This window comes from Haematobia irritans, chromosome 2 (assembly GCF_050003625.1).
Source record: "Haematobia irritans isolate KBUSLIRL chromosome 2, ASM5000362v1, whole genome shotgun sequence".
NCBI classification, from domain to species: Eukaryota; Metazoa; Arthropoda; class Insecta; order Diptera; family Muscidae; genus Haematobia; species Haematobia irritans.
In genome coordinates this window covers 4,621,654-4,649,649 of record NC_134398.1, presented here as the reverse complement: position 1 = coordinate 4,649,649, position 27,996 = coordinate 4,621,654, and the positions used below count along the sequence as shown (strand labels likewise).

The 27,996-nt window shown below is 31.5% G+C and overlaps 1 protein-coding gene across 1 annotated transcript; it reads right to left on the bottom strand.

Annotated features, from left to right (window-relative positions):
• Positions 1-5: 5 nt before the first annotated feature.
• Ac3 (Adenylate cyclase 3) lies at positions 6-27,958 on the bottom strand. Its single transcript, XM_075292957.1, has 22 exons — positions 27,841-27,958; positions 22,434-22,853; positions 16,007-16,205; positions 15,778-15,937; positions 15,538-15,688; positions 15,362-15,479; positions 15,130-15,241; positions 12,010-12,137; positions 11,025-11,183; positions 10,771-10,909; positions 10,306-10,514; positions 10,066-10,224; positions 5,872-6,076; positions 5,154-5,394; positions 3,509-3,581; positions 3,369-3,444; positions 3,063-3,288; positions 2,916-2,998; positions 2,505-2,852; positions 2,340-2,447; positions 303-324; positions 6-253 (listed from the first exon to the last, which is right to left on the bottom strand). Exons 2-22 carry the CDS (start codon positions 22,690-22,692, stop codon positions 6-8), a joined length of 3,423 nt encoding a protein of 1,140 aa, XP_075149072.1. The 5' UTR covers positions 22,693-22,853; positions 27,841-27,958.
• Between the last annotated feature and the right edge of the window lie 38 nt (positions 27,959-27,996).

The window sequence follows — 27,996 nt, the reverse complement described above, 5'->3', positions numbered from 1 at the left end:
TAAGTTTACAAACTTTCTGTGTGATTGATCAAGGAGTCTTCTTCTGTGGACATTTCACCATTGCCGCATACCTTGGCCGGGCTTATATTTTGTTTGAGCTGTGACTGATTTTTATTTTCGGATGTTAACTGTAACAGTGGAGTTTTTATATCGTTAGCCTCAGAGTCTTCCATTTTCAAATGTACTTCCGTTTCAGCTGTGGCATCAGTGGAATTGCCAACGTTTACCACCACTGTTTGTTTGGGTACATCATCTGGTAGTGATTTTTTGAGAAATATTATTGTGATGTTCGTCCTACAAACCTATTGAAATATATAACTTACCCTGTAAAGAAAGAATTGGATACGTGTGGTTATTTACATTTTTCTTAATTGTCTTTAAAACCATATGCACCTCTACTGAAAATTTTTTAACTATTTTTCGAAAATTCCGCGAGACTTTATTTCTTATAAAACTATTAATTGAATCTGACTACCCTATTAATAGTAGGTTGTTACAATCAACTGAAAGCTAAAAATGGCGTAAAGCTCGGTATACACTTTCAACAATTTTTTCGATACCCTTAGGAACTATATAGACACCTTTGCTATCGAAAATCCGGGAGGCGCACTTATTGATTGCTTACATTTCACCTTCATAAAGAATACAGGGGAAAAATGCCTTATGCGCCATCCAAATTATAAGTTTATCTGGACGTCCAAATTATAAGTTTATCCGGTCGGAATGTCTGTGTTTGTAAAGAATCTTAGGTTAGGTTAGGTGGCAGCCCGATGTATCAGGCTCATTTGGACTATTCAGGCCATTGTGATTCCACAGTGCTGAACTTCTCTCTAATAACTGAGTGCTCCCCGATTCTATGTTAAGCTCAATGACAAGGAACCTCCTTTTTATAGCCGAGTCCAAACGGCGTTCCACATTGCAGTGAAACCACTTAGAGAAGCTTTGAAACACTCAGAAATGTTACCAGCTTTTCTGAGGTGGGATAATCCAACGCTGAAAAACATTTTGGTGTTCGGTCGAAGCAGGAATCGAACCCACGACCTTGTGTATGCAAGGCGGGTATGCTAACCATTGCACAGTAAATAAAATATCGATAAATGTTTTATCGATCTCATTAAGAAGCTGCAGTATCGATTATGTCTTCGAACAAAACTTATAGTGTGACCAATATCGGGAATATGTTTGACACGAGCATTAGTGGGATCCAACAGGAAAATTTTCAAAACGTCAAATTTATCTGCGAGTTTTTAGAAAAAGGTGCCAGCAGCAAATTTCGCGTTTGCTATTATTAGCAGGTATTTTTCTTCTATTTCTAACTTCTACTTTTTCTCTAGGGGAATTTAAATTAAAATCTGTCTGACAGTTGGACGTATTTTGACGTTTCTTTTGCAATAGTGTCAGTACCTTCAATAGTTGAGAAGGTTTGAAATTTTATCGTATCAGATATAATGAATAAAATTCCTTATCGACATGTCAAGGATTTCTTCGCTAGTTATCCTGTTAAGAACTGATCTTATACGGTGTTCTCACCAAGCATGTTTTGGGGTTTGAAATGTTTTCCCTTTATAAGCACTTCAAAACGAGTCGTTTTCGCCATACTAAAAAACAAGTTCAAAACGCAAGTTTTCCTCAAAAACACGTCAATTTTAGAATGTGAACCCACCTTATTTGGAATATACCCCGAATAACATACCCTATACAAGAAAATATATGTCAAAATATTGAAATAAGTTTCATAGAAAAAAAGAATAAACAAAGGCTTTTAAGAACATGGACATGTGAAAATAACATAAAAATTTTTTCCCTTTGCGCTCGCGGTAATTATTTGGACATAGGTTGCATATATGTGAATTTCGAGTAAATGTGAATTTCTAGTTTCCATGGTAACTGCCAAATTAAAATATCTCAACCCGGTGTGAACGGTGAAATGTTTTGGAAAAACGAATGAGGAAAACGAGTCGGTGGGAACATAGCATTAATCAGTTGTCTAATGCTCGGAACAACTCCACCACTTTTGTAGCATGTTGGTATTGCTTCTACAGTATTGATCATGTTAGTAATGCGCCGTCCACACTATAAATACAGAATGTCTGTATTTGTAAGGAATCTTACAGTGTGGCCAAATGCTACGAATTCTCGGCGATAACAAAAATATCGATAAATGTGTTATCGATCACATTAACAAGCATCAGTATCGATTATATAACTTATTGCGTGGCCAATATTATAGTGCGCATTATTGGACATGAGCATTGTCGTACGAAAAAACTTATTTTGTAATACCTATCTCAAGCTCAAGCAAGTGCAAATGGGCTTCAATACAACTTTTCAATACTTACTCTTAAATAATATGTCATTAGCTCTCCTTTACCCTTAACCGTCACTAAACCTCTTTGCAGGAAAGAATAGCCAAATTCTTGCAAAATATTGCAAGTTTCTTCGGTTACCTAGAATGGAAAGACATATTAAAATTTCTGTTTTGTTTTTAAATCAATCGGAATTACCTGAATGGATCCAGCTTTGCCAGTACTCTCCATACGAGATGCAACATTAACCGTATTACCCCATATGTCATAATGAGGTTTTCTGGCTCCTATTACACCAGCAGTTATTGGTCCATGATTCACACCCATCTTGAGGACAAAATGATTGAATGACTGTTCGTTGATTTCATGCAGAGTTTTCTTTAGCTCCAAAGCGAATTCGACCAAAAGGTCTAAATGAGCCCAGCGCTTAGTCAATGGGTCACCAGGCTTAATATCACGATTAAGGTTGATACCACTGGCAGCCATATAAGTTGAACCTATCGTTTTTATTTTTATAATATCTTGAAACTGAGGAAGTTCCAGTAACTGTAATGAAATTTGAACATATTAGTTATACGAATACTTGATATATTTGCAGTGTATCGTTACCGCATCGAAATCCGAAATGACTTCATTTAGAAAGCGTAAGCATTCCAGGCCTTGATTGTTAACAGATTCTTCAGAGTAGAAATCTGAAAATGGTGGGGAATTCTTGTGTGACCTACGTTAATTGCTTTCATCCTTAATTTCACTCACCTGAAAAGTTGGGCATACTAGCAAATAAAACACCAACTTCCGAGTAACTTTGAGAATATAAATCATCATGAGAGCGTTTGGTATTTTTCATAAAATGCTCAGCCACATGTACGGGTAGAACGTTATAAACCAAAGCCTCATTACGGCGACGCATATCATCGGCTCTTTCCTTTTGTTCCGATACCAATAATTTCCACTTGAATATAACACGATCCTCACGATCCATCTGCAGAATGGAAGTGTGCATAGTATATTAAAGACATCCTCGAGATTATTTCATTAGAACGCAAGAATCTTAACACTTACATGCCTTGCCCAGAAGGCCAAGGAAACTGTTATAAGAACCAATGATGCCGACATAAGACGACTTGTAGACACAATTCTATAAACATAGAAATTCAAGATTTAAAAAAATTATTTCTCAATATCGGCTAAAGAAACCTTACGGATTGTAGGCCAAATCATCTTCCAGAGAATATAAATCACAGAGAACGTAGACATTGAAATACCAGTGGAGGCCTAAGAGAAGATAATGGGAATTAATATCGTAAACAAAAAATTTTTAATAATGGAAATGAATTACTCGAAAAACTACATCCTGCAGATAGTAATAATAAATATAACGTTATATTAGGTATAGTGGCAGCTCTTTATTTTAGTCTTACTTTGACTATTCAATCGCTTGTGATACCACAATCAATGAGTGCTCAGATTACTGAGAATCACTGTCAACAATTTGTTGGCAGTATCCAAACTAAATAACCAATTTAAGTAAATTTTAGAAATTATAAAAGACCGATTAGACGAATTCTAACATCGTGGAGTTGAATTCTTACGTTAATTGGTTAAGATCTATTAAACTATAAAGCCTAGTACTAAGATCACGTTTTCGCACGAAAAACTGTTATACTCCACGTAAAAAAAACGTTGGCGCGGAATAAATGAGAAATCTTTGTTTTGAGCATTTTCAAACACATATTTAACAACCCTGGATTTTTCGCACGAAAAAACAGGCAGTCATATTATTTCGCATAAATAAGTTAACATCCCTGGGTTCGAGACCCTATTTACGGAGATAGATGAAGATATTCGTTTTTCGCAGAAACGAACTTAGTACTAAGCATAATCTAGGAATAAAACTGCCGACAATTGCCTTTTTGTCAAAATAAAAATCGGAAATTTGATCTCAATGCAATTTTATAATTCGAGTATTGATATTTTACAGCAATTGACTTTTAATTTTGGCAGAAAAAAACTAATTAACTTTTGAAGATGATTACAGCAACCAAGATAACCACCAGCCAAGAACCACCAACATTTTAAAAACGTTCCAATTAAAAAGTTCATTAAAGTATAAATAATGTTCAATTAATAAATTAATTTGACACAATTAACTTTATGATAGAAACATTAAGTTAATTAAGTCAGTGATTGAAAAATTTTAAATTTTTAATTAAAAAAAATTAATTGATACAATTAACTTTTAATCAAAGTTGGAAGACTAACAGCCATTTTCATGTAGCTTTGTTAGGCTTTAACTGCCAGTTAACAGAGAGTAAATTGCAAATATCTCCTTTCCTGATAAGTTTAACAGAAAAATTTTCAGCAGTTAAGTTCCTAACTGACCATAGTATGGTTTAAAACGTAGCACTAACGAAGCTTCATGAAAATGGAGGTAAGCCATTTAAAAAAGTCATGGATTTTTTTCAATTTTTAATTAATTTTTTTTAACAATTCATTTTTTAATCAAATTAAAAAACAAAGTCAATTATGAAGAAATGAATTAAATTTTTTTTAAATAAATACTAATCAAATCAACTATTTTTTAATCAAGTATTTTTTATGTCCAATTAAAACTTGGATTGATACCATCATGTGATCGAAGACATTTCAATTAAAAAATTAATTGGACCAATTAATATCATGATTGAATCAAAAATTTTTTTTTTTTGTATATTTTTTTTTTTTTTTGTCATATAATTGCGTCCCCGAGCAATAATAGCATGCATTTCTTGGGATTTTCCAAGGTTCGAATAAGAAATAGTAGCATTTTTTGTTTTGTTTTTTTTTTTTTTTAATTATCGACCTTACCTGTTATAAAAACTAACAGAATGATTTTAACATAGTGTGTAAGTTGGGCAACAACAGTTGTTGCTATCAGTATAAGGACACTGAAATTGCTTAAATAGGAAGGATACATGACGTTGTCCAAAGGATCTGGTGTTGCATCAATCATCGGTTCAGCTACTAGGAAGTCCTCTTCGCTTTGTGTTTTGTTAAAGACACTTTCAGATACAATATGCTCCGATTTTATGTAGGCTACAAAAAAGTACTAAGAAGGAAAACAAAAAAAAAAATATGTCAATAAGAACATGTTTAAGATATTAAGCGAAATTTCAAGTATGACAATTTTTGGCCGACTTAATCGATGGTAGTGTCGACGGGTCAAAAATCATTGGCCTCATTCTATGCCCCGGACATGATTTGTCTTAGAACTTTTTGGGAATTCATTATAAACGACGCTATCCTTAATTTATCATCATTGAAGCCAAATCAGTGATGTCCACTTATTGTATGGAATCCCTTAAGATTTGTACAACAAATCTAGTTTTATTTATTTTAATCAAATTTTGGATTTATCCATAAAGGTGAGTACTATGTTCGGGGTTTTCACCAAAATACTAAATTAATAATATTTCTAAATTAATTAATTAAAAAAAGTAACCGTGAAAACATGCTGGTTTTCATCTTGACAACTGAACATAGTACTCAGCTTAACAACTAAATTCACATCGTTTTTTTTACATACCTCATCGATTATATTGCTTAAGCCAAGTGTCAATACTATTATGACAGCTGTTAGTTCTCGTACAAGTGTGAAATCGTTATAACGTTTACTTATGCTAACGAAAAAATTAGGCAAATGTCCAGGAAAACTTTCGGCCACGCTTATGAATACCAACATAAATATGGGTATCAGAGGAGCCGCTATGTTCACGAAATGTAGTGGCGATCTGCAAAAATAATGTGATATTGTTTTTAAAGAAATAAATATTCAACCAACAGCTAATGAAACTTTAACCGTTTCGGTGTCGTTGGCGATTGTTTACCTGTTTCACATGGCAAAACAGCATTATTGACATGTAACGCCCGTCATGCAGATCTTGCGTAAATTCCTCTTACATGCCAATAATACAGTGTTGTCGTGTATTTCTTATAACCCGGTAGGCAGATCTTTCGAAAATTCCTCTTATGTCAATAATACAGTTTTGCCATTCATTCTCATTGGAGCAAAATGTAAACAATCGATAACAACGGTCCACAAAATGTTCCTATGGCTAGCGGAAATGTCGTTAGACGTGCTACCGGCCTTATGGAAGCAAAATATAAACAACGCTTCACGGAATTTTTGTAGCTAAAATACCAATGCATTTCCTATGGATAGGTTAGGTTCAGTGTTGCCAGTATTTTCCGGGCTCTTGTCCCCAAAATTGAATGCTTTCATCCCCAAAATCCCCAATTTAATTTGAAATTCCCCACAAAAATCCCCAATAAATTTTAGCAAGTTTTTTGAAAAAAGTAAAGGAATAGAAAATCCGTCAAAAAAAAAAATGGAAAAATATGCAATTTTTGTTATGTCAGATAACAATATCATCCGACACAAGCCCTCATCAGAGTTAATGTCATCGATTTTTTTTCTTATGCAAATCATCTTCTAAATGCTCGAGAAATAAAAATGGGACTTCGGTTAACATGTGTATTTATGAATCAAAACTTAGTTCTAAATTGTCAAGAAAAAAAAAATTGGGAGACCGATCAAAAGGCGTTGTTGTCCCGATATGAACTCTATTCTATATGTATAGGATATATTTTCGAAATCAGTGATGTACGGAGAGCAGTCATTTCGAAATAATTTCACAGTAGTAAAAAAGAGGAGGAAAGTTTTTTTTATATCTTTGAAATTCTCTTAAGTAGAATACCTCAGCTCTACGTTCTTTACAACGCTTTCAGAATAAAGCCCTCTAGGCCGTCTTTAACTTGCTCATGAGGTTTTCGACGATACCACTATACGCGGAAATTTCTAAAAATATTTTGCCTGTACATGGTTTGTATAGATATCAGTTGTTGCTATATATTTATAAGACTGAGAAAAATATCGGCTATTCTACGTTAAAGTTTTCCAGGAATCAATCTGCTTTTAACACTAGAAACAGAACATATTTAAGGGTAGTGAGGTGTAGATTGGAAATTACCAAACAGAGAATTCAGTTCATCGATACTTCCCTATTTAATGCCTTACCCCGTGATGTGAAGCATGCATCTAATATATCGCTGTTTAAGACCAAACTTAAGAAATATTTGCTAGAAAATGTTGAGATACTTCTAGCTTAAATTACATTCAAGATTTATGGTTTATTGTATGGATTTATCTTTGTAATATTCTTTTTATTGTTTTTTTCTTTATTTTTTGATTTTTTTAATTTTGTACTCATATTTTTAAAATTATAATATGTTAAAAACGTTTATCTTTGTCACACATTTGCCAACTTGCCTCAAAAATGCCTTACGGCGCTGAGGCCTTAACATTATTGTAAAGTTTTTAATTGAATAATAATAATATTAATAAAGTAAAGAATTTCATATAAACCCTAATTCTTAATCTTATTATACTGAACACCTCCGTAATCGTTCTCAAGTAGTTGCTATTGGTGAATCTTTATCGAATCCCCTTCCACTATCTAGGGGAGTACCGCAAGGCTCAATACTTGGACCTCTCTTGTTCTCCATTTATGTGAATGACCTCCCTAATCAGCTATTAAATTCCAAAATCCATTTGTATGCAGACGATGTACAAATATATTTAAGTTGTAAACATGACTCCTTGGCGGATGGGGTGTCTCGTATTAATGAAGACTTGGAAAGAGTTTGCATCTGGGCTGCCAGTAATTCATTGACTCTCAACCCGCATAAATCGAAATGTATGATAATTACAAACAAACGTCGCAACATTACAAATTATAACCCAGTATTACTAAGGGGACAAGCAATTGAAGTAGTCAACCGTTCCAAAAACCTGGGTATAATCTTCAACAATAACCTCTCTTGGAGTGATCATATATCATCTGCTGCTGGAAAAGTATTTGGAATGCTGCGTACACTATACCATTCTCAATCATTTACGCCTATACACATTCGGATTTTACTTGCCAAATCATACTTGTTACCTATCCTTCTGTACGGCTGTGAGTTGTTCAGCAAATGTGATGCTAAAAGTAAACAGCGCTTGGAATCCGTATACAAAGCTATAATTCGCTACGTATTTGGCTTAAAAAGATACGACAGCTCTTCTTCTTTCATTAACTCCTTATATGGCTTCCCGTTATTGGACTTGTTAAAGGTACGAACCCTTCTTTTCCTTCACAAGATAATATACTTGAAACAACCTGAATACTTATATGACAAGATACGTTTCGGGCGGTCTAACAGAGGTGTACTGCTTATACCAGATCGACATCGACTTCAAGTGAGCGAGAGACAATTTATGCTACATTCTGTCTTTCTTTGGAACTCGTTACCAACAAACCTTCAATCACTTGGCAACGCAAACAAATTTAAGAAATCACTTTTCAATCATTTTAAGAATTTGCAATAATTTTCTTTTCTTAACTTTGTTCTATTTCAATACTTTTAACTTTTTTATATTTTGTTATATTCTATATTTTATTTTAGTAAAGTAATTTTTGTTATATGAAATCTTATTTTTATATGTTCATTAACCTACTTAAAATATTTCAATGCTAATACCAATTTTATATGTATTTAGTTTAATTGCTTTCGTTTTCTTACATTTTTTCTATAATATTTTAATATGTAATTATGATAAGAATTAACTTCATACCTTGCAATGATAGACACATACTTTAATTGAAAAAATTGTTAAAATTTTGTTGTATGTGTAATTCCCTAAATAAAATAAATAAATAAATAAATAAATAAAATATGGATTTATCTTTGTAATATTCTTTTTATTGTTTTTTTCTTTATTTTTTGATTTTTTTAATTTTGTACTCATATTTTTAAAATTATAATATGTTAAAAACGTTTATCTTTGTCACACATTTGCCAACTTGCCTCAAAAATGCCTTACGGCGCTGAGGCCTTAACATTATTGTAAAGTTTTTAATTGAATAATAATAATATTAATAAAGTAAAGAATTTCATATAAACCCTAATTCTTAATCTTATTATACTGAACACTTTTCGAAAAAATCCCCAAATTTGTGGAAATTCTCAAATCCCCAAGTCCCCAACTCAAAAATGTTGTCCCCATCTTAAAAAAATATCCCCGAAGTGGGGAAAAAATCACAATACTAGCAACACTGATTAGGTTAGGTATAGTGATATGCACCTCTAGCGAAAATTTCGTAATGCATTGCTATACATATTTCAGTGAGGCGTTACTTTAAATTGTTTATATATTGTATTATTGGCATTTAAACCAAATTTCGGCTAGAATTGCATACCGGGCTTTAGACTGTTCAGTCCATTATGATACTACACATGGTTAACTTCTTATGGGAAGCGGATATTACGTTAGAGGCCTTAAATCAAGTACCCGCTAAAGGTGCATATCAAATAATGGTAGAACTGCCTTGTTATTCAAGGAAATGTAAACAGTCGATAACATTACCAAACAAAAATTTTCCTGTTCTACCTCCCACAATATTGATACTGAAAATTCCGTGAGGCGTTATAATTAATTTTTTCTATTTTTCTGGTTTACGAATTCGCAAAATTTTCAATTGTCTTTAGCTCATCAACTTTTCCATATTTTGCCAAGAAACTTTATCCAATTAAATTCCTTATACATAAAATAAAAAATTTGGATTATTTATCATTGTGGTTCGGAAAACAAAACTGTTAAAAATTTTTGGGTTTTGCGAATTCGCAAACCATATCAAGGGAATTGTTCCCATAAGAAATAAAGAAATTACCAACATACCTGGGTAAGATTAGAAATGAATAAAATATATCGACACTTTGTACTATTAGTGCAGCTATAAGAGGCAATGACGAGTACGGTTCCCTATACGAGGAATAATCATCTTCGAATTCTTTCAATTTGAATTTAAGCAAAACATTAGTGTCCTGGTCCAAATGGCTGCAAAGAAACAAATCAACAATTCAAATAAAACTGAATAGAAGTTTTCATTTAGGTGGAGGAATTAAAAGAAATACATACGCATAATAATCTCGATCCCTTAGAACATTTCGCAGTTGCTCCTTGAAGAGGGCAGCTTTATCGCATGATTCTGTTTCCTCAACTTCTTTCGTTTCGGCATTCTCCCCATTTGTCTCGGCTAGAAGTTCTTCATCGAGTGTATCATCTGTGTCGTTGTTACCTTCATTTGATTGACTTTCGTTGATTTTCTTTGCACTGGGTGAGGCAAACTTAAAGAAAGATATAAGAACTTATTTGGATGAATGGGTGGGAGGGCATCTAAAAGGAAAGCGACACTCAATGACGGAAATGATGGTACAATGAAACATGGCAAGCTACTTTTCCAATTCCCCTAAAGAAATCATCAGTTTCTGTCGTATGTCCTTATGTAATGTCACTGACGACAGAACACAATAAGCACTTGGGGTAGTTGGATAGGCTAGGATGAGATTCTATAAGGATGGAAGGGACTTAGTTGACACTTACAGGCTTCAGAACTTTCACTATGAAATATGTTTTAAGACCAGCTGCACGTAGGGCTTCTTCTCGCTTTTCTCCATATGCGGGTTCCACCTCGAATTCACCATTGAGATATGCCAATGTTTTATCAGAAATGTGGACGCGTCTGAAAAAAAAAACAAACCCAAAAAAAAGAAAAGGAGGAGAATGTGGACGTTTACTAACACACTCAGTGACATTTTTCACAATGGTGGTTAATCTGCTGTAATTTCTTGACATACCCTGCCTTTCCGCTTGATTCCATTTTATTGGCTAGCTCGACATCCTTTGAATATACATCAAATTGCCATTGTCGTTGTCCCAGAATACCAGCCAAGACAGCGCCCGTATGTATTCCAACTCGCATATCAACAGGTGAATTGGTCTTTTGTTGCACATACCTAACAGGAAACACGATACGATAGCAAAGGGAACAAGAACGATAGAGTAAGGTATTGAATACAAGGCAAAACTATCCACAAGGCAAACGTGTTGTAGGAATGATGTGAGTGGTGTTGGGGTGGTGGTGATTTTGTCTGTGTTTGCTTGGAGAATGACGCCAAGTCAAACCAATGGACAGCAAACCACAACCACCCATTCTAGCCGATGGAAGTCCCACACATATTAACCATTGTGGGCATTATCGTTGCCATCATCATCATCATCCTCATTATTATAATTGTAAACAAATTTAAAGGTTTGTATGCATGTTCAAATATATAAGGGATGTCCTTATTGTTGGGAGACTTATGGTGATAGAGAAAGCAGCAATTGAAAGCATATACGCAGAGATGGATCATATCACCTTGGAACATTTTTGCCGCAAAAACGTTGTTTTCCCACATGTTCACCGTCTAAAACAAAAAGTTAGACCTCAAAAAGCACATGAAAACTGTGTTATCGGCATGATAGCTATTATGCTAACAAAGATGAACATGAAAACTTTAGGATTTTTCATTATAGTTCGATTAGTTGATTTTGTTCAGATTTGATTAATAGAATTTTATCGATTTGACTCGATTTTCAAAAGATTCAGAAGTCAGTCGATATTCAAGATTACAAACAATCGATTGATTTTTCGTCTTTTTAGGGACATCCCAAATCAATAATTTTCAGATTTTAAATCAGAAATTTATTTAAACATATGAGTGGAATTTTTCTCATAGCCTTCGCATTAAGGACATCCCTATTATGAATGAACGCAAATATATATGTATTGGAACTTACTTTATAGCCTTCACCATAGAAAGGCCCATGTGTACACAAAGCACAGCATGATCCGAACGTTCGTCTGGGGCTCCGCTAATGCAATAATAACAATCTCCCAGAATTTTTATACGTAGTTGTTGATATTTCTATACCATTTGACGCCGGTCAGCCAGATACAAGGCGCGAATAGGAAACGGAAACCGTAAGCATGGTCATTGAAGAAGGCAAATGAGCAGGTGAAAAAGACAAAAACTCAATGTTAACTAAGTGATGGTAACTGTTTTTTAAATGGTCATTTAATTATGGCATCAGTTGTTCCACCTGCTTCGTCTTTTTGCTAATAATTCGAAATGAAAATTAACAATAAAAACAAGTGGCAATAACACAAAGCAAAATGTATGTATGTACGAGGAAAACAAAAAAACAAAAAGGATATAAAAATTTAGTACGTTCTGTCTAAAGAGGATACAATGAAAAAAAAAAATTAGGATTTATTTGATGTGGACAAATCGTGTTTGATGTGTATCCTTTTTCGCAAATCCCTTCTATACAAATATTGCAGCTGTTACCGAAAGATGAAGAAGTTTTTCAGCGATGGTTTGCTCCCTCACAGCAATACCGTCGTTTGGATATAAAAGAGGAAGTACCATGTTATTGAGTTGAACATAGCATGTGGCAACTCTCTTTTTCCAAAAAGGTCACTGATGCCCAAAAAATTGCATGAAAAGCCCGCTGACAATATACATTAGAAGTTAAGCGTGTGTGCCGACGTAACGGCCGATGGTTGCTCTCCACTCGTATTCCGAACGTGGTGTCAAAATAAATACCAAATATTATCAAGAAAATGTCCTGAAGACAATATAAAAGCCCTGAATGCACAACATTTCGTCCGCAGACCAATTCCACTCGCAAACAGCACGTGTCAACCAAGAACGACTTAAAAAGGGGATTCACCGCTTTGTACAGCTCTATAGTACAAACCAATAATCGATTTTTCGACTTTTCGATTATTGAAATCGATTTTCAATTATTTTTACCAATCAAAATTCGAATATTCGAATTTTCATAATCGAATTTCGTAGATATAATAATTCTACAAAATATTCGATTTTATGAAATCTATTTTGTTTTTACGAGTTGGAGGGAAATGCAAAAATTAGTGTTCCAGTCAAACATGTTAATTTTTTTTTTAATTTGTTTTTAAAATGTTAAGTATACAATTTTTAACATGTACGAATCATTTATTATTATTTCCCCAAATAAATTCAAGGAAATTGAAAGCACAAAGGATTCATTTAAACCAATTTGATATTTAACTTAATCAAATCAATATTTTTATTCTTATTAGTATAAGAATTCTATAAATAAAAATGAAGAAATATCTCGGTATTTTTCAATTAAATTGAAACCAATGAATATGAAAACAGAAAACACTAAAAATTAGATGAAAATCTAAAATCGATTTTGCGATTATTTTTAGGTTAATAATCGATTTCGATTTTTTTAGATTTTCATGCCAAAATTCGAATAATCGATTTTCGATTTATAGATCCCTAGATTCACCGCTTTGTACAGCTCTATAGTACAAACCGACTTTTCGATTATTGAAATCGATTTTCGATTATTTTCACCAATCAAAATTCGAATATTCGATTTGTCATAATCGAGTTTCGCAGATATAATAACTCTACAAAATATTCGATTTTATGAAATCTATTTGTCTTTTCGTGAGTTGGTAAGAAATGCCAAAAATGAGTGTTCCAATCAAATATCCTATTTTTTATTTGTTTAATATTATTATTTTTAAAAAGTTCAATATAAAATTTTTAACATTTACCAATTTTTTTATCATTATTTCCCCAAAAAATTACCCGTTTAAATTCAAGAATTTGAAAACACAAAGGATTCATTACCACAAATTTAATATTTTAGTTAAACAAATTAGAATTTTTTATTCTTATTGGTAATAGAATTTTATAAATAAAAATTATGAAGTATGTTCTCGTTTCCTTACATCTAGGTACAATTCAATTTAATTGAAACCAATGAATAAAACATTAAAATCGTTTTTTGATAGTCAGAATTAAAAATTAGTTGAAAATCTAAAGTCGATTTTGCGATTACTTTTAGGTCAATAATCGATTTAGACTTTTTTAGGTTTTCATCCGTTGGACTTTTGCGCACGGGGCAACAAAAAATACCAAAGTTTTGAACATCTCAATCTTCTTTCGTGCATCGTACTGAAATAAAGGCTGGCCCGGTTCCAAAGATTTTGTCTTTGCACTAAGAATATTCGTATTGAATCCAGACCAAAAAAGCGGCGAATTATTTGTTTTTGGATGTTTTCCTCATGTTATATCAAAGTCCTCCTAAACGTGTAAACCACATATTTTAATGACATGAACTTTTTATACTCACGATAATAATTTTTTTCAGTACGTGTGATGGCTTTGTCGGCCCTTTGAAGGCCATGATTAGTGTCAAAGATAAGCAATTAAAAAAAAATCTAAACTGATTCAAAAGTTTGGTTTAGAAATTCAATTAAAAAAATGAAAGTATAGCCCTTTACTTTGTTGCATTACATATCAGCCACTCTATAAATTAGAAGTTCCAACATATATGGTATATGATGACAATTACTGTTTTATCAAATCTTGGATGGAAAAGTTCCTGAACATATACTTCGAAGCATTTCATTTCAGGATTTCGGCGAGGAACTCAAACATAGCATCCCTTCTTATGATGTGAAACTCAAACCTTACCTTCTTATAAAAAAAAAAACATTCAATCACCAATTAATAAACAGAAGGAATATTGTAAACATCTTTTAAACCACCCTGTATGTGGATAAACAAAAACACCCATCATATGTATGTCTGATGTGAAAATATAAACGTAAAGGTTAATCAAATCAAAATTAAGTAATCCAATCATACGTCGTCTCTCTCTCTCTCGTCACATAGAATATTCAATCAACAAAAAAGAGGACAATCGAGAAACTGAAGGATTGATGTTCAAGGTTATGAAAAACATACGGAAGTATATTTGCGTCTGCGTGTGAAATGTGCATTGGACACACACGCACATACACAAACATACGCATATACAACCATTTCAATTAACGTAATTACGAATTACCTCGGCCAATCTATCGAAACGAGCGAATAGTTCATTTAACATCTTCACCAAATCCTGAGCACTATAAGTCGATGATATAGCGGTAAAACCGACAATGTCAGCATACAAAATACTTTATACCAAAAGAGAGACTATTAATATCGATTAAAGATCGAAGAACATATGTTCCCAAATTCACTTGACGTGATGGGGAGATGAATTGGAGAACATTGAACATCTTAAGAGTACTAACCTCACATTTTCGTGGCGACTCATATAGATTTTCTTAAAGGGTTCCGAACTTGTCGATCCCAAATCTTGTCTCATTTTCTCAGCAACATGCTTGGGAAGCACAGACAACAACAAACGTTCTGCAAAAGTTAAATTGTAAATACACGAACCGTTCACACGTTATAAGAGAGTTTAAACCTTGTTCTGCTGATTCCTCCTCGATAATCATTTTAACTTCCAAACTCTTTTTAGCCTCCAAAAAGGCTCTCTTCTGTTTGGCCGCATTCATGTCATAGTAAATTAATCCAATTATTAAAGCTGACGAAACCAGAACCATGTTTGCCATTAACTTTAAAGTGCAGAAAAATGGAACAAAAAATATTAATTAATGTTTTTTGGCATAAGTTGCTGCTGGGGAGTTCATGGTTTAATGCCTACCATCTCATTGAACATGGGATCATCACGTGAAGTTAAATAGATTAGAGCATAGTAACCGAAAAATGTTACGAAACACATAAAACATCCCGTATAATATAAAGGAACTGGTATGCTAACTGGTACCAAAAAATTAAATAGAATTGACCAACCCAGGAGTTCTCTGAAAATGAAAAATTTTTTATGACAGTACAGAGGTTGAGGTGGTTGTCCAATAAATCTCCATACACACCTGGCTGATATCGTTACTTGCTGGACAATGCAATAGACAATTGAGTGTACTATAAAGCACAGCCATATTAAAATCGGTGCACTATCTATCAGTATGGCAATGTGTAGGGGCTTTTTCGATTTTGCCCTTTCGTATCTGCTGGCAGCGAACATCAGTAACCAACTGCTAACCGCAATCACATCCAGAATTATGTAGCATGCTAAATATCACAAATAAATATAAATATGTACAAAACATTTTGTAATCTATCTATCTATAATGATATTAATATAAGTTTGTTCACTCTATTAATTTATGAATATTAAATAATTTATGGGTGATGTAAAATCAGTTTATACTTCAACTTGAATTTGTAGAATTAAAATTATAAACGTATATGTTAGGAGAACACTTTGTATTAAAATACTTTTCCTTAATTCATTTCAGCATACATATTCTTCTTTGAAAATATTTGTATTGAAATTTTAATATGTCAAATAATATTTTTTAGTGATTGTAATAGTCTTGTTCTGGTTTCTAATTTGTCAATAAGTTTTTAGTTTTTCTCATGGCTGAACAAGAAGGTTAAATCATAGGCCCATATGATTACAATTTTTTTATTTCGACAAAATTTTAAGATGTCAAAATCATATGTTTATGGTGATTGCAGCTCTCCATATGACACTGCATAGCAAATGCATCTCAAACAAACTCGCGCATTCATAGCTTGAGAATTGTTCAAAGATGACTTGAGTATCTTGATAACATATTCCAGACCCAAAATACCACGCACATCAGTTTTCAAACTGCATCATAAACTGTTTTTGTTAATAGATGGCAAAGATCCATTTGACTGACTTCAATTCTTAACTTTGGTGGGTATTATAGTCTTATTTGTCTCATATCGGCGTTCCTCGGATGAATTATCCACTTCACAATCACTCATAGGTGACGCAATTAAATTTGAACCTGCATTTTTCTCTGGATTTGAATTATTTTTTCAGGACAATTGAGAGAATAAATAATTGCCACTTTTACCAATGCCATACGATTCTTTTATCAGCTGATTTTGACTTCTTAAAATTGTAAAAAACATATTGAAATTTGTTGTTTTTGTTATCGTGATTCAACCTCCTTATTCAGCCATAAATTTTATACAAAATTTAATATCTTTGTGTTATTCGCTTAAAAGGCAAATATAAGGGAATTTACTTCCAAGAGTATAGCCCAGTATATACCATTCAAGAAATTTGGCCATAAAGTCTAGTTTTTAAATGGGGGATTTATGGGAGCAAAATGTAAATAATCACCTGGCAAAAATGGACAAAAATGGGGCACTAGAGGGTTATGTGAGTTACTATAATACTACGTTCACACCAGGGCTGTGGAGTCGAGTCAATTTTGCTCGACTCCGGCTCCGACTCCATCTCCAGCATTTCTTATTAGCCTCGACTCCGACTCCGGAGTCTACTCCAGGTGGTGTACCTAAATCTCATTTTAACAGTATTCCAATTGTAATTTTAAAAATAGACCGATATAAGTACTCTATTTTGCCATATGTGTTTATATGCCCAAAAGAACTCTAATTTTAATTTTTGATACGACTCGACGACAAATCTCATCATTTTAGGGATGTAAAGAAATCTACATTTTAATTTCAGACCAATAAATTAAAATACGACACAAGACTATATAGAGACCACATAAAAATTGGGTAGATAACAACAATCTCCAGCATATTAATTTATTAAAGCACAAAATTTGAAAAAATAATTAGGCTTCCAGAATTTTAAGAAGTTAAATCGTGGTATTGGTCTATATAGGCATTTTATAAAAATTAAATCTATATAATATAGAAAAGAAAAATACACAAAAATCAAAATGTCGGGCTAATCAGATAGAAAGTTTAGATGTTAAAAAATGTAATGTGTCGGATATATAAAACAAACATAAACTGCCATAAATTAGGACGGGCGGAATTTGTCTTTGATTAAACAAACTTTCTCCCTAAAGACCGCCTCAGATGGTACGTTGGCAGAGGTTTAATTTAAAATTCAGCTTCCAAGGACATGTGGTGTATATGAAGATTTATCAAGTAATTATCCCCATATACAAAATCTGGGCCGACGGGAAATTTCCACATTTATGGATCTCAAATAACTCAAAATTTCTGACAAATCTTAAGAAAATTTTAGACTGGGAAAATTTTCTTAAAACAAATCGGAGATGGGTTTATATGTAGGTGCTATATCACAAAATTGTCCAGTATGACCCATCTTCGTACTCTGCCAAAAATTCTGAACGTTAGGTTCTACTGCTATATTGCCTTAAAATTGTACCTTTATCAAGAATATATATGGGGTAAGTTTAATATATTAAAAATTGACTATATAAGAGATATGTTTACTTTTAAGTCCTAGTCTGTAAGGAATTTTTGTTATTCCATAGACTGAAATAAATAAATAAATAAATTCAGCCCATATTCTAGTAAAACCTACTTTTTATATCACCGTGAAATTTCACCCATATAAATACACTTAGAATGGCCTGAAATCCAGTACTTTATTCGTTGTTCGATTAAAAACCCCAATCGAATCTAATTTGTCGATTAAAAACCCCAATCGAATTTATTTAGTTACAAAGATATGAAGTGTTCTTCAAATTTTGTTTCGCCGGGGTCCGAGTTGAGCAAAATTTATACGACTCCGACTCCAACTCCAGCAAAATCTTCAGACTCTGACTCCAAGACTCCGACTCCACAGCCCTGGTTCACACTATGTCCGAAATCTACTCAAAGTGTACTTCAACTGAAATCCCAATTGAATTTAGTGGATATACAAAGGGAAAATATAAGCTAGCTCCAGCAGCGATGGAAAATACAATTTTTAAGAAAGTACAAAAAGGTATATTTTGAGTGAAAAAGTACTTTTCACTAAATTTCAACAAAAATTCCATTGGAAGATTATTGTCAAGACTTTCTTTAGACTGAAAATTTTGTTTGTCAACTCCTTAATTTCATTTTGTTTCCTTATATATCCGCTTACAAAGACTACCGTAGTAGTGTAATCACGGTGGCTACAGTTGGTAGTATTCTACTGTTTGGTAGATTGGTAGAATTCATGGTACTTCATAAATTTTTTGTAGATAAATAAAAATAAATTTTTGACAAAATTTTCAAATAGAATTTTGAGAAAATTTTCTATAAAAAAAATTAAGAAAATTTTCTAAAGAAATAAAATTTTGACAAAATTTTCTATAGAAATAAAATTTTGAGAAAATTTTCAACAGGAATAAAATTTTCTATGGAAATAAAATTTTGACAAATTTTCCTTTGGTTTTAAATTTTTGATAAAATTTTCTATAGAAATAAAATGTTGACAATATTTCTATAGAAATAAAATTTTGATAAAATTTTCTATAGAAATAAGATTTTAACAAAATTTTCTATAGAAATAAAGTTTTTACAAAATTTTCTATAGAAATAAAATTTTGAGGAATCTTTCTATAGATGTAAAATATTGATCCAATTGTCTATAAAAATACAGTTTTGACGAAATTTTCCATAGAAATAAAATTTTGACAAAATTGTCTATAGAAATAAAATGTTGACAAAATTTTGTATAGAAATAATATTTAGATAAAATCTTCTATAGAAACAAAATTTTCTATAGAAAAAATGTTGACAAAATTTTCTATAGAAATTAAATGTTGAAAAAATTTTCTATAGAAAATTTTGACAAAAAAATAAGATAAAATTTTCAAAAAAAATAAAATTTTTTATAAATTTTTGGAAAATAATATTTTTTTGTTAGTTTTTGGTAAGAAGTTCTTTTGTTGGTAGATTATTTTTGTCTCAAGTTTCGACCGTGACTGTAATGGTTCGCATTATTTTAGTACACAATCGATAACTTTTATATAGAAAGTGTTCGTGTGGAAGCGTAATATAGAATCATAAACCATGAAATTCAATAAAATCGTGTTTTTGACTATGGCTTTTACAAAATCGATATTTTCTTCACGCATGAACTTGTCTGTTTCGCCAAATTTGTAAAAGACAAATAAGTTTGTTAAAGACTTTCTCAAAATATTAAAATATCTTGTCAAAACTATTGTACCATCTGATATCGGCTCAAAAATATCTACATGTAAGGTACTAAATCATTCGCGGGGATACTACTGTACTGACTAGGGTGAAAAGTATTGAAAAAAGTACTATAGTACTGCATTTTCCATCCCTGGCTCGTAGGGGATTTCAACAAAATCTCGATAAAAAAAATCCACTATACTGTGTTTTTTGTATTTAAACTAAGCTTTTTTCAACGCTGTGTTTAATTTCATTCTGGATGTATGTATATGTGTATGCACATCAGATTTTGTTTTCAAAACTTGGAAAAGTCTTTATTTTGCATAAAAGCGAAAGAAACCAACAGCTCAATACTTAATTACGTATTACAATAAAAATTTTCAACTACAAAATGTTCCAATGTTTGGTTTTGTTTGTGAACCAAAAATACCTGCTAAATTCGCATATGAACGTAATCTCCAGTTTTCGCCTATATGAACACTTGAGATTTTTGAAGAGATTTTGGCACTAAAAATCGAGATTTCGTGGCTAATGTGGTCGTAATGTTAGAAAACTTGGATTGAAATGCATAGTTATTTTCCATAGAAATTGTTTACATTGTGAACCCCAGAGTTGAAAGAAGAAGAAATTGATACTTGTACTTTTTTTACACTATTTGAGTAAAATGAGCACCCTGGTACAAACACTTTTGGTACTTTTTTCAGTTTGAGTTTATAAATTAAAATATGAACGCAAGGTCATGTCAGTTTATCCTTACAGCCAAGTCCATTGGGACATTTCTCTCAAGTTAAATAGAACATTTTATTGGCGAACTCCTGAAGCCTGTGAAGTATGATTGCCCATGCATGGAATCTACAATATAAATATGATAAATACGTCTGATTTCGAATGAGACAGATCGTAAGTCACGCTTTTCTATTGGTTCCAACTTAATGATCCTTCTCCAAAAAGGAAACAGTACCTTTGTACTTAAAAAAAGTACTTTTTCGAAGAGGATTCGGTGCAATCTCAAGTATGCTATTTATCATCCCTGGTATGATATTTATTAAACATCTCCAGACTGTATTATTGGCAAGTAAGCGAAATTTCGATAGATATATTGGGAAAATTCCTGTTTATTGACGATAATGCAGTTTTCCGCGTGTTTTCTATGAAAGAAAATCGATAAAATAGCTGAAATTAATATTTTTGAAAATTCTTGGACCTAGGACCTTGTTAACAATTTTCAAAGTTCTTTCCTATAAAGACCTATAACGAAACTCCATTTCTATATTTGCAAATAAAATACCATGCTGTGTTGTTATAGATTGATTATACTCGTATTGTGGTCTCATAAGAAATACATGGCAAAACTGGATTATTGGCACGCATCCACATGTTTAAACGGCATTATCGGTTTCAAATGAAATATTCGCGAGAGTTGTGTACTACTTAAGTCTGGCATGCAACTTTGCGAAGCCTTTCTTAGAATCGATAACACATCGTCCAAACGTATATTTAGCAAGCGAATATGAAAATTGATATGCATTTCTTATTTGTAGCAAACTATCCACTAGAGGTGATACTCTAGTGTAGTAATTATATATATCGTCTTTAATCTGCACCAATAATAATTGAAAAATCCAGCGTTGGTTCTACAAACATCGAAATGGATACCACTATACAGAAAAAATATCACCAATATTTATCCAATTAAAATTTTAATTGCATTTTCAAAACTGTTCAATTAAACATTTAATTGATTCAACAAATTTTGTAATCAATCACAACAATTAATTACATGAATTAATTTTTTAATTGACCTTGGTGATTGATACTATCATTTCTGTGATTGAAGACACTTCAATTAAAAATTAATTGGTTCAATTAAGTTCGTTATTGAAGACAAAAATTATTTTTTTTTCTATGAAGAGATACATATTGGGCTTAAGAAATTAATCCATTAGAAATCCATAGCTATTTTTGATAACGAAGATTTCGTGGGGAGTTATTATTTCTCATACTGAATATTTTTTTCTCATGCTAAATATTAACATATTAACTTTCCGCTGTAGGTGCTTACCCGGCATAAGTCTATAATGTAGCCTAGTTCATATTTAATGGTTTCCTATGCGTTTCTTATGGAAGAAAATAAAAGCAATCGAAACACCGAAACACCAAAATGTCATTTTCAAAATTAACGATGGTTACAAATTTTTTTTCTCTTGAGGTATATAATGGGCTTTTCATCATTCATCATATAATCAAAGAAATTTTATTTTATATTATTTTAAATAGGTTAACACAAAATTCAACGAGTGTAATAATAATAATAATTATATGTAAATACTGATCTATAACTACCTTATGAAATATTATACTTACTTCGATTTTGTATAGTCTGATCGACTGGTAGGGCAATTGTGTAAATACTAAAACATAAATATGCGGCAAGGAACCATTTTAAAGCTTCTCGTCTCTGATTGACATAAAACGTTGTAAATAATCGATTCAATACCGAATATGGTAGTGTTACGGTGGGTCCTTCTGAGGACTCATTTTCGTCCTTACGACTCTTTTCGATGGATGTTATGGAATGTCCATTTTCAATATTATTACAATTCTGATGTTTGCTTTCCGTCATAGCGGGCGAGTATATTCGTTTAGTAGGCGAGTTTTCGTTATTTTTTCACTTTTATTTTAATCCTCTTTCAAAAGGTGTTTGAGATTTATTTTAAATCACAACCTTCTCTTTACAATGTAGCAGCATTTTGGTTTATATACATATATGCTTTTGTCGTTTATCTAAAGTGTAAATAGATAAAATAAATAAAAACATCAGCAAATATCATCAGATATCACAGCTAAAGTATCACCACAACAATAAAAACAACAACTAACTCTCTAGTGACAGTTTGCAATTTTATGGCTGAAAGATAGCCCATCGACAACTTAACCACTGCTAACGGTTGTTTACGTGTAAACAAACCCGCTTACTTCCGTTTTTGTGTTTGGTTTTTTTTTTTTTTTTTGACAATCGTAAATGAGAGAGAGTGAGAGCCAGAGACAAAGCTTTCTACAACATTTCATTTTGTTATTCTTCTCCACTGTCTTCGATAATTCACTCTCTTACATGTATTTACTGTTGTAATTTGCGTAGTTGTCTTCATTGAATTGGGATTTAAATTGAACACAAGTGACAGACGTCCAAAAAAAGAGAGCTTTGACTTTGGCATGAAAGCATATTTCATGTTGCTCAAGGACTTTGGACAAAATTCTTTAAAAAACACACACACACACACAACCAAACATACATACTTTTGATTTTCTTTACATATTAAGTGATACAAACAAAACCCATTCAAGAGTATCAACAAATAAGTCGATGATGGTAATGAATGGACATTTTGAAGTGATTGTAAAGGCATAAGTCAAGACTTCATCGGACGTCTATTATAGCTCTTTTTGGGCAAATTTAACTAAATATTTGTCCCAAGATTTAGACTATCACTTAAGGATTTTGGAATAGAAAACGCCATCGATGGAGATAAAGCGCCTCCTTATATGTGTCTGGTTACCAGGACAATAATAGTCTGCATAATCCATACAAAGTGAAACCTCTGAAAGATGAAAACCCACTTAAATTTTGTCCACCTTTTAGAGGTTAATTTTAATGTGTTAATAGCAAACGTACACAGAAAAAAATATCACCAAAATATTTCCAATTAAAAAGTTAATTGAAGTTGAAAATTTTTTCAATTAATAAATTAATTGATACAATTAACTTTTTAATCATGATAGAAACATTAAGTTAATTAAGTCAATGATTGAAAATTTTAAAATTTGTAATTAAAAAATTAATTGATACAATTAACTTTTTAATCTAATTCGGAAGACTAATTAAAATTGTATTTCAAACAATCATTTGTTAATCCAAATAAAAACTCTAAGCCAATTCAGAAAGTAATTAAAAATAGTTACCTTTTTTAATTAATAAATAAATTGAGTTTTGCAATCAACATCAATTAAATTTTTAATTGAATCAATTAAAAAATTAATTGAGATTTGCTGAAAAAATCAATTAATTTTTTAATCAAGAATTTTTTCTATGCCCAATTAAAACTGTGATTGATACTATCATTTTCGTGATTGAAGACATTTCAATTAAAAAATTAATTGGATCAATTAATTTGGTGATTGAATCAGAAAATTTTTTTTTGTGTGTACCCAGACAACTGTCCATGTTTGGAGGTGTCCGGTTTCGAGAGTGTCCAAGTTTAAGAGGTTTCACTGTACAAAGGAACAGATGGACAAAATTTAAGCATACACTGAAAAAATTTTGCCGTGAGTACAAAGATTTCTTGTCCTTAATATACGAACTCGAATAATTAATAACAATCACATTTTTCTGCGATACACTTTTCAATGACGCCGTTAGAGTTAGGAGATTGAACCCAAAATGGGTATCTTTACATAAAAGAAACTTCTATAGAACTGTGGTCAATTTGTCGTGGTCGAAATCGTTCTTAATTCAATGATTTTTTGTATCTTGACTATGAGCTAAAATGTATTCAGAAATCGGAGACGTCTTTCAAGGCTTTTTTTAGAGACGCTTTTTACTTGAAACATTGCACATGAAGTTGATATTGAGTTTGAAATATTTATTTGTGGTGTCCTAGTATTAAGTACGTATAACATAAATTTAAAAATAAATTTCGTCTTAAATGAATGCTTAGTGGAATTCTTTTTCCAAAATCCTTATTGTAAAGACAAAATCTTTGGAAGTGGGCAAGCTTTTTTTTAAAGAGATTTAAATGTTAACCCGGAAAGGGGAAATATGTCTATTTCTCAGAAAAACACACTAGACTATATCTGTCGAGATGAAATACCTTAGAAAAATTTTCAGTTTTCAGGAACAGCCTAATTAAGAGGGGAGAAAAAAGGCTCATCGATACAGGTCAATATGCCGAATGGACATCATCTGATAGACGTCAATGGAGAAAAGCACAAAGAAAAAGTCGATTATTAAACTGATGCTAAATTGAATTTATTTTCATTGCAAGGAAATTATTTAATTACAGTTCAATTGTATAATTTTCCACTGCTCAATGAAATTTTCCTCATCCCACATACACCCTCAAAAAATTGACTCTGTAACATATACTCTCAAACATATTCTACTTCAAGCATATATATTTAGGGATTTGTTCAAATAAAAAAATGTTTGTAATGTGTAAACATTTTATATTTCACCCTAAGTATATCTTTGTTTAAAGCCCCAAATAGTTAATACAAGTTACTATAAAAAATTGTTTGTAATTTATTTGAATGCTACACCCCAAATATTTCTTTATATACAAAATATGTAAGTAGATAAGGAATCATTTTATATATCTATATATGTTTTTCGTTATCTTCTCCATCGTTATCTGTTTCTTTTTTGTCTCTCGCTCACTCTGACGTTTCTAAACATATATATGTTTATACGAAATTATTTAAGAAAATGTAATGTCCCAAACATAAAATGTTCTAACACATTAACATATATGTCCCAAACATGTTATACTAGTTTATGAACATTATAGGCATGGACTTAAAAGTAATGTGCTAAAAATGTAAGTTCAAAACAAATAACATTTCTCAAAATTTATGAACTAATCATGGATATAAAATACAATTCAAGAGCCATTTTTATATTTTTTTTAAATAACAGGAGTAAATAGCTTCTTATAAATTATTCGAAGAAAACCAAAAATCGCGCCCCTGAAAACATTTTCATTTCGCTTAAAATTGTGAAAGGTACACACAAACAAAATTTATACAAAATTAATTAATTAAATCCTTCGTAAATAATGAAATGGAATTAATAATCTTTGCTTCAAAAACTTGTTTCATTGAATTTAGGACAAGAATCTTGGAAATTTGCATCAATCCGGCGTATGCCTCTGAACTAAAGTCGTATGCCTCTGAACTAAAGAAAATTATCCTTAAAGTAAAGAAAAACATTTTTATTTAAAGAAATCGTCTTTAAATTAACTGATATAAAGCTTCAAATATATGCTAAGACTTATTTTTAGGATTTGCTCTGTTTTTCGTTTTAATTAACCTTTAAATGCGCACTGTACCTTTTAAGATACAACCAGAAAAAAGTTCATACGTTTTAAAATTTTGACCGAATTCTATGAAATCAAGTTTGATGCATTTAAAGCATCATAATGCTATTTTTAATAATATGCCTTTTCCGAAAGTGTGTAATACTTCTGAGTAATCTGCAATCAAAATTAAAAATCAAATTTTGACAAAAAATAAAAAAAACTAAAAATTGGAAGTTTAATTATAATAATGTTTACCAGAAATGAAAGTAATGTTGGTAAAAAAGTAGGTAATGTAAAAAAATTCCTATTCTCTATAAAATCAAATTGTTTATTTTTAAATTATAACTTAGTTTAATGCGCACTGCATTTTTTAGATACAAACACTATTAAAAAAAAAACTTTTTTCTTCTTTTCTTTTGCCATTTTGCATATTATATATTTTTTCGGAGGAATCGGTGATGTTGTGCATTTAAGGGTTAATAAGTTTTACATTGAGTTATCTGTTATAATTTGGATTCTTAAACTGGTGTTTGTTTGTACATGAATAGCTTTATTAACATATCACAAAAAAAAGAATGAATATTCGATGTATCCTAATTTTAAATTTATTGATCATTGATAAAAAATGATAAAAAATGTCATTATTTTTAAAGAAGCCGAATCTTTGGCTCGGAATTAATATAAAAATCCTTAATTGATGATCAAGATCTTTAAGTCCATGTAAACTTTTCTTGATTATACTATAATTTTGATAACTTTAAATTAATAAATCATTATTATTTGTAATATATTAATAAAACTTTAAACCAAAAATGCAATATCCTCAAAATAAGTCTTAGTCTATTTATGAAGCTTTTAATCCGAAAATTCAATATCTCAGTTAATATAAAGATTATTTACTTAAATCAAAAATGTTTTCTTTACTTTAAGGATATTTTACCTTACATCAAAGACATATGACATTAGCGGATACGTCAAATTACGGGACATTCAGGGATCCCAAAATTGAAAATGCGAACATGTGCCAGTCTATACAAAAACGCCCTTTTGTCAAAAAAAAAAACCAAAAATTGGCGTTTTGAAAAACAGAACTTTTATTTCAGTCTACTATTCTTATGTCCCACATCTAGATATGTTTTTAACATTGCGTCTATAGGCACTCTCAGTTTGCCTCAAGTGTTGGGGCTCTATTATGAATATATGCCAATTAAATATAAACTTTGAACAAGTCTCGCTACTGGTGATAAGATGCATGAAACAAGTTTCCTAATCGTGTTTGGCTTAACATCATTTGTAACATAATCACGTTTCCATCATCGTAATCAACAAAGAAGAAAGTAATAAGCCAGTAGGTTCTACCTAAAGATGATTAACATACACACACAAAAGCAAACGGGAAGTCTTTTGACGGAAACTCCTTTTTTTCTTCATCTGGCTTTAGCTACAATTTACATTTTTTTCATAGAGTTATACAAACTGTATTGATTTCATTGTTTCTTTTTCGAATGAATACTTTAGATAATTTAATTGCAGAAAATGTAGACGGACAATTTGTGGCAATGTTTCATTATTGCTCTTTTGTATTGTGTACACTACATGATTTTTATGTCCACAGGCAGAGGAGGTACATTCGGAATTTGCATTTGAAAAACCGTGTCGCATTTGAATTTTTTTAATTAATTATTTTTCATGTATACATTTTATATGCATAGTATTTAGCAAAGTGACTATTCATTATATTTTTTTCTTTTAGGGTATTTTCTCTTCCGTCCCGTTGTTCGCATTTATTTCCGTATCGTTTTGATTGGACAGTTTTCTAAGCTATTTCACGTACAAGACTAAATATCCTTTGG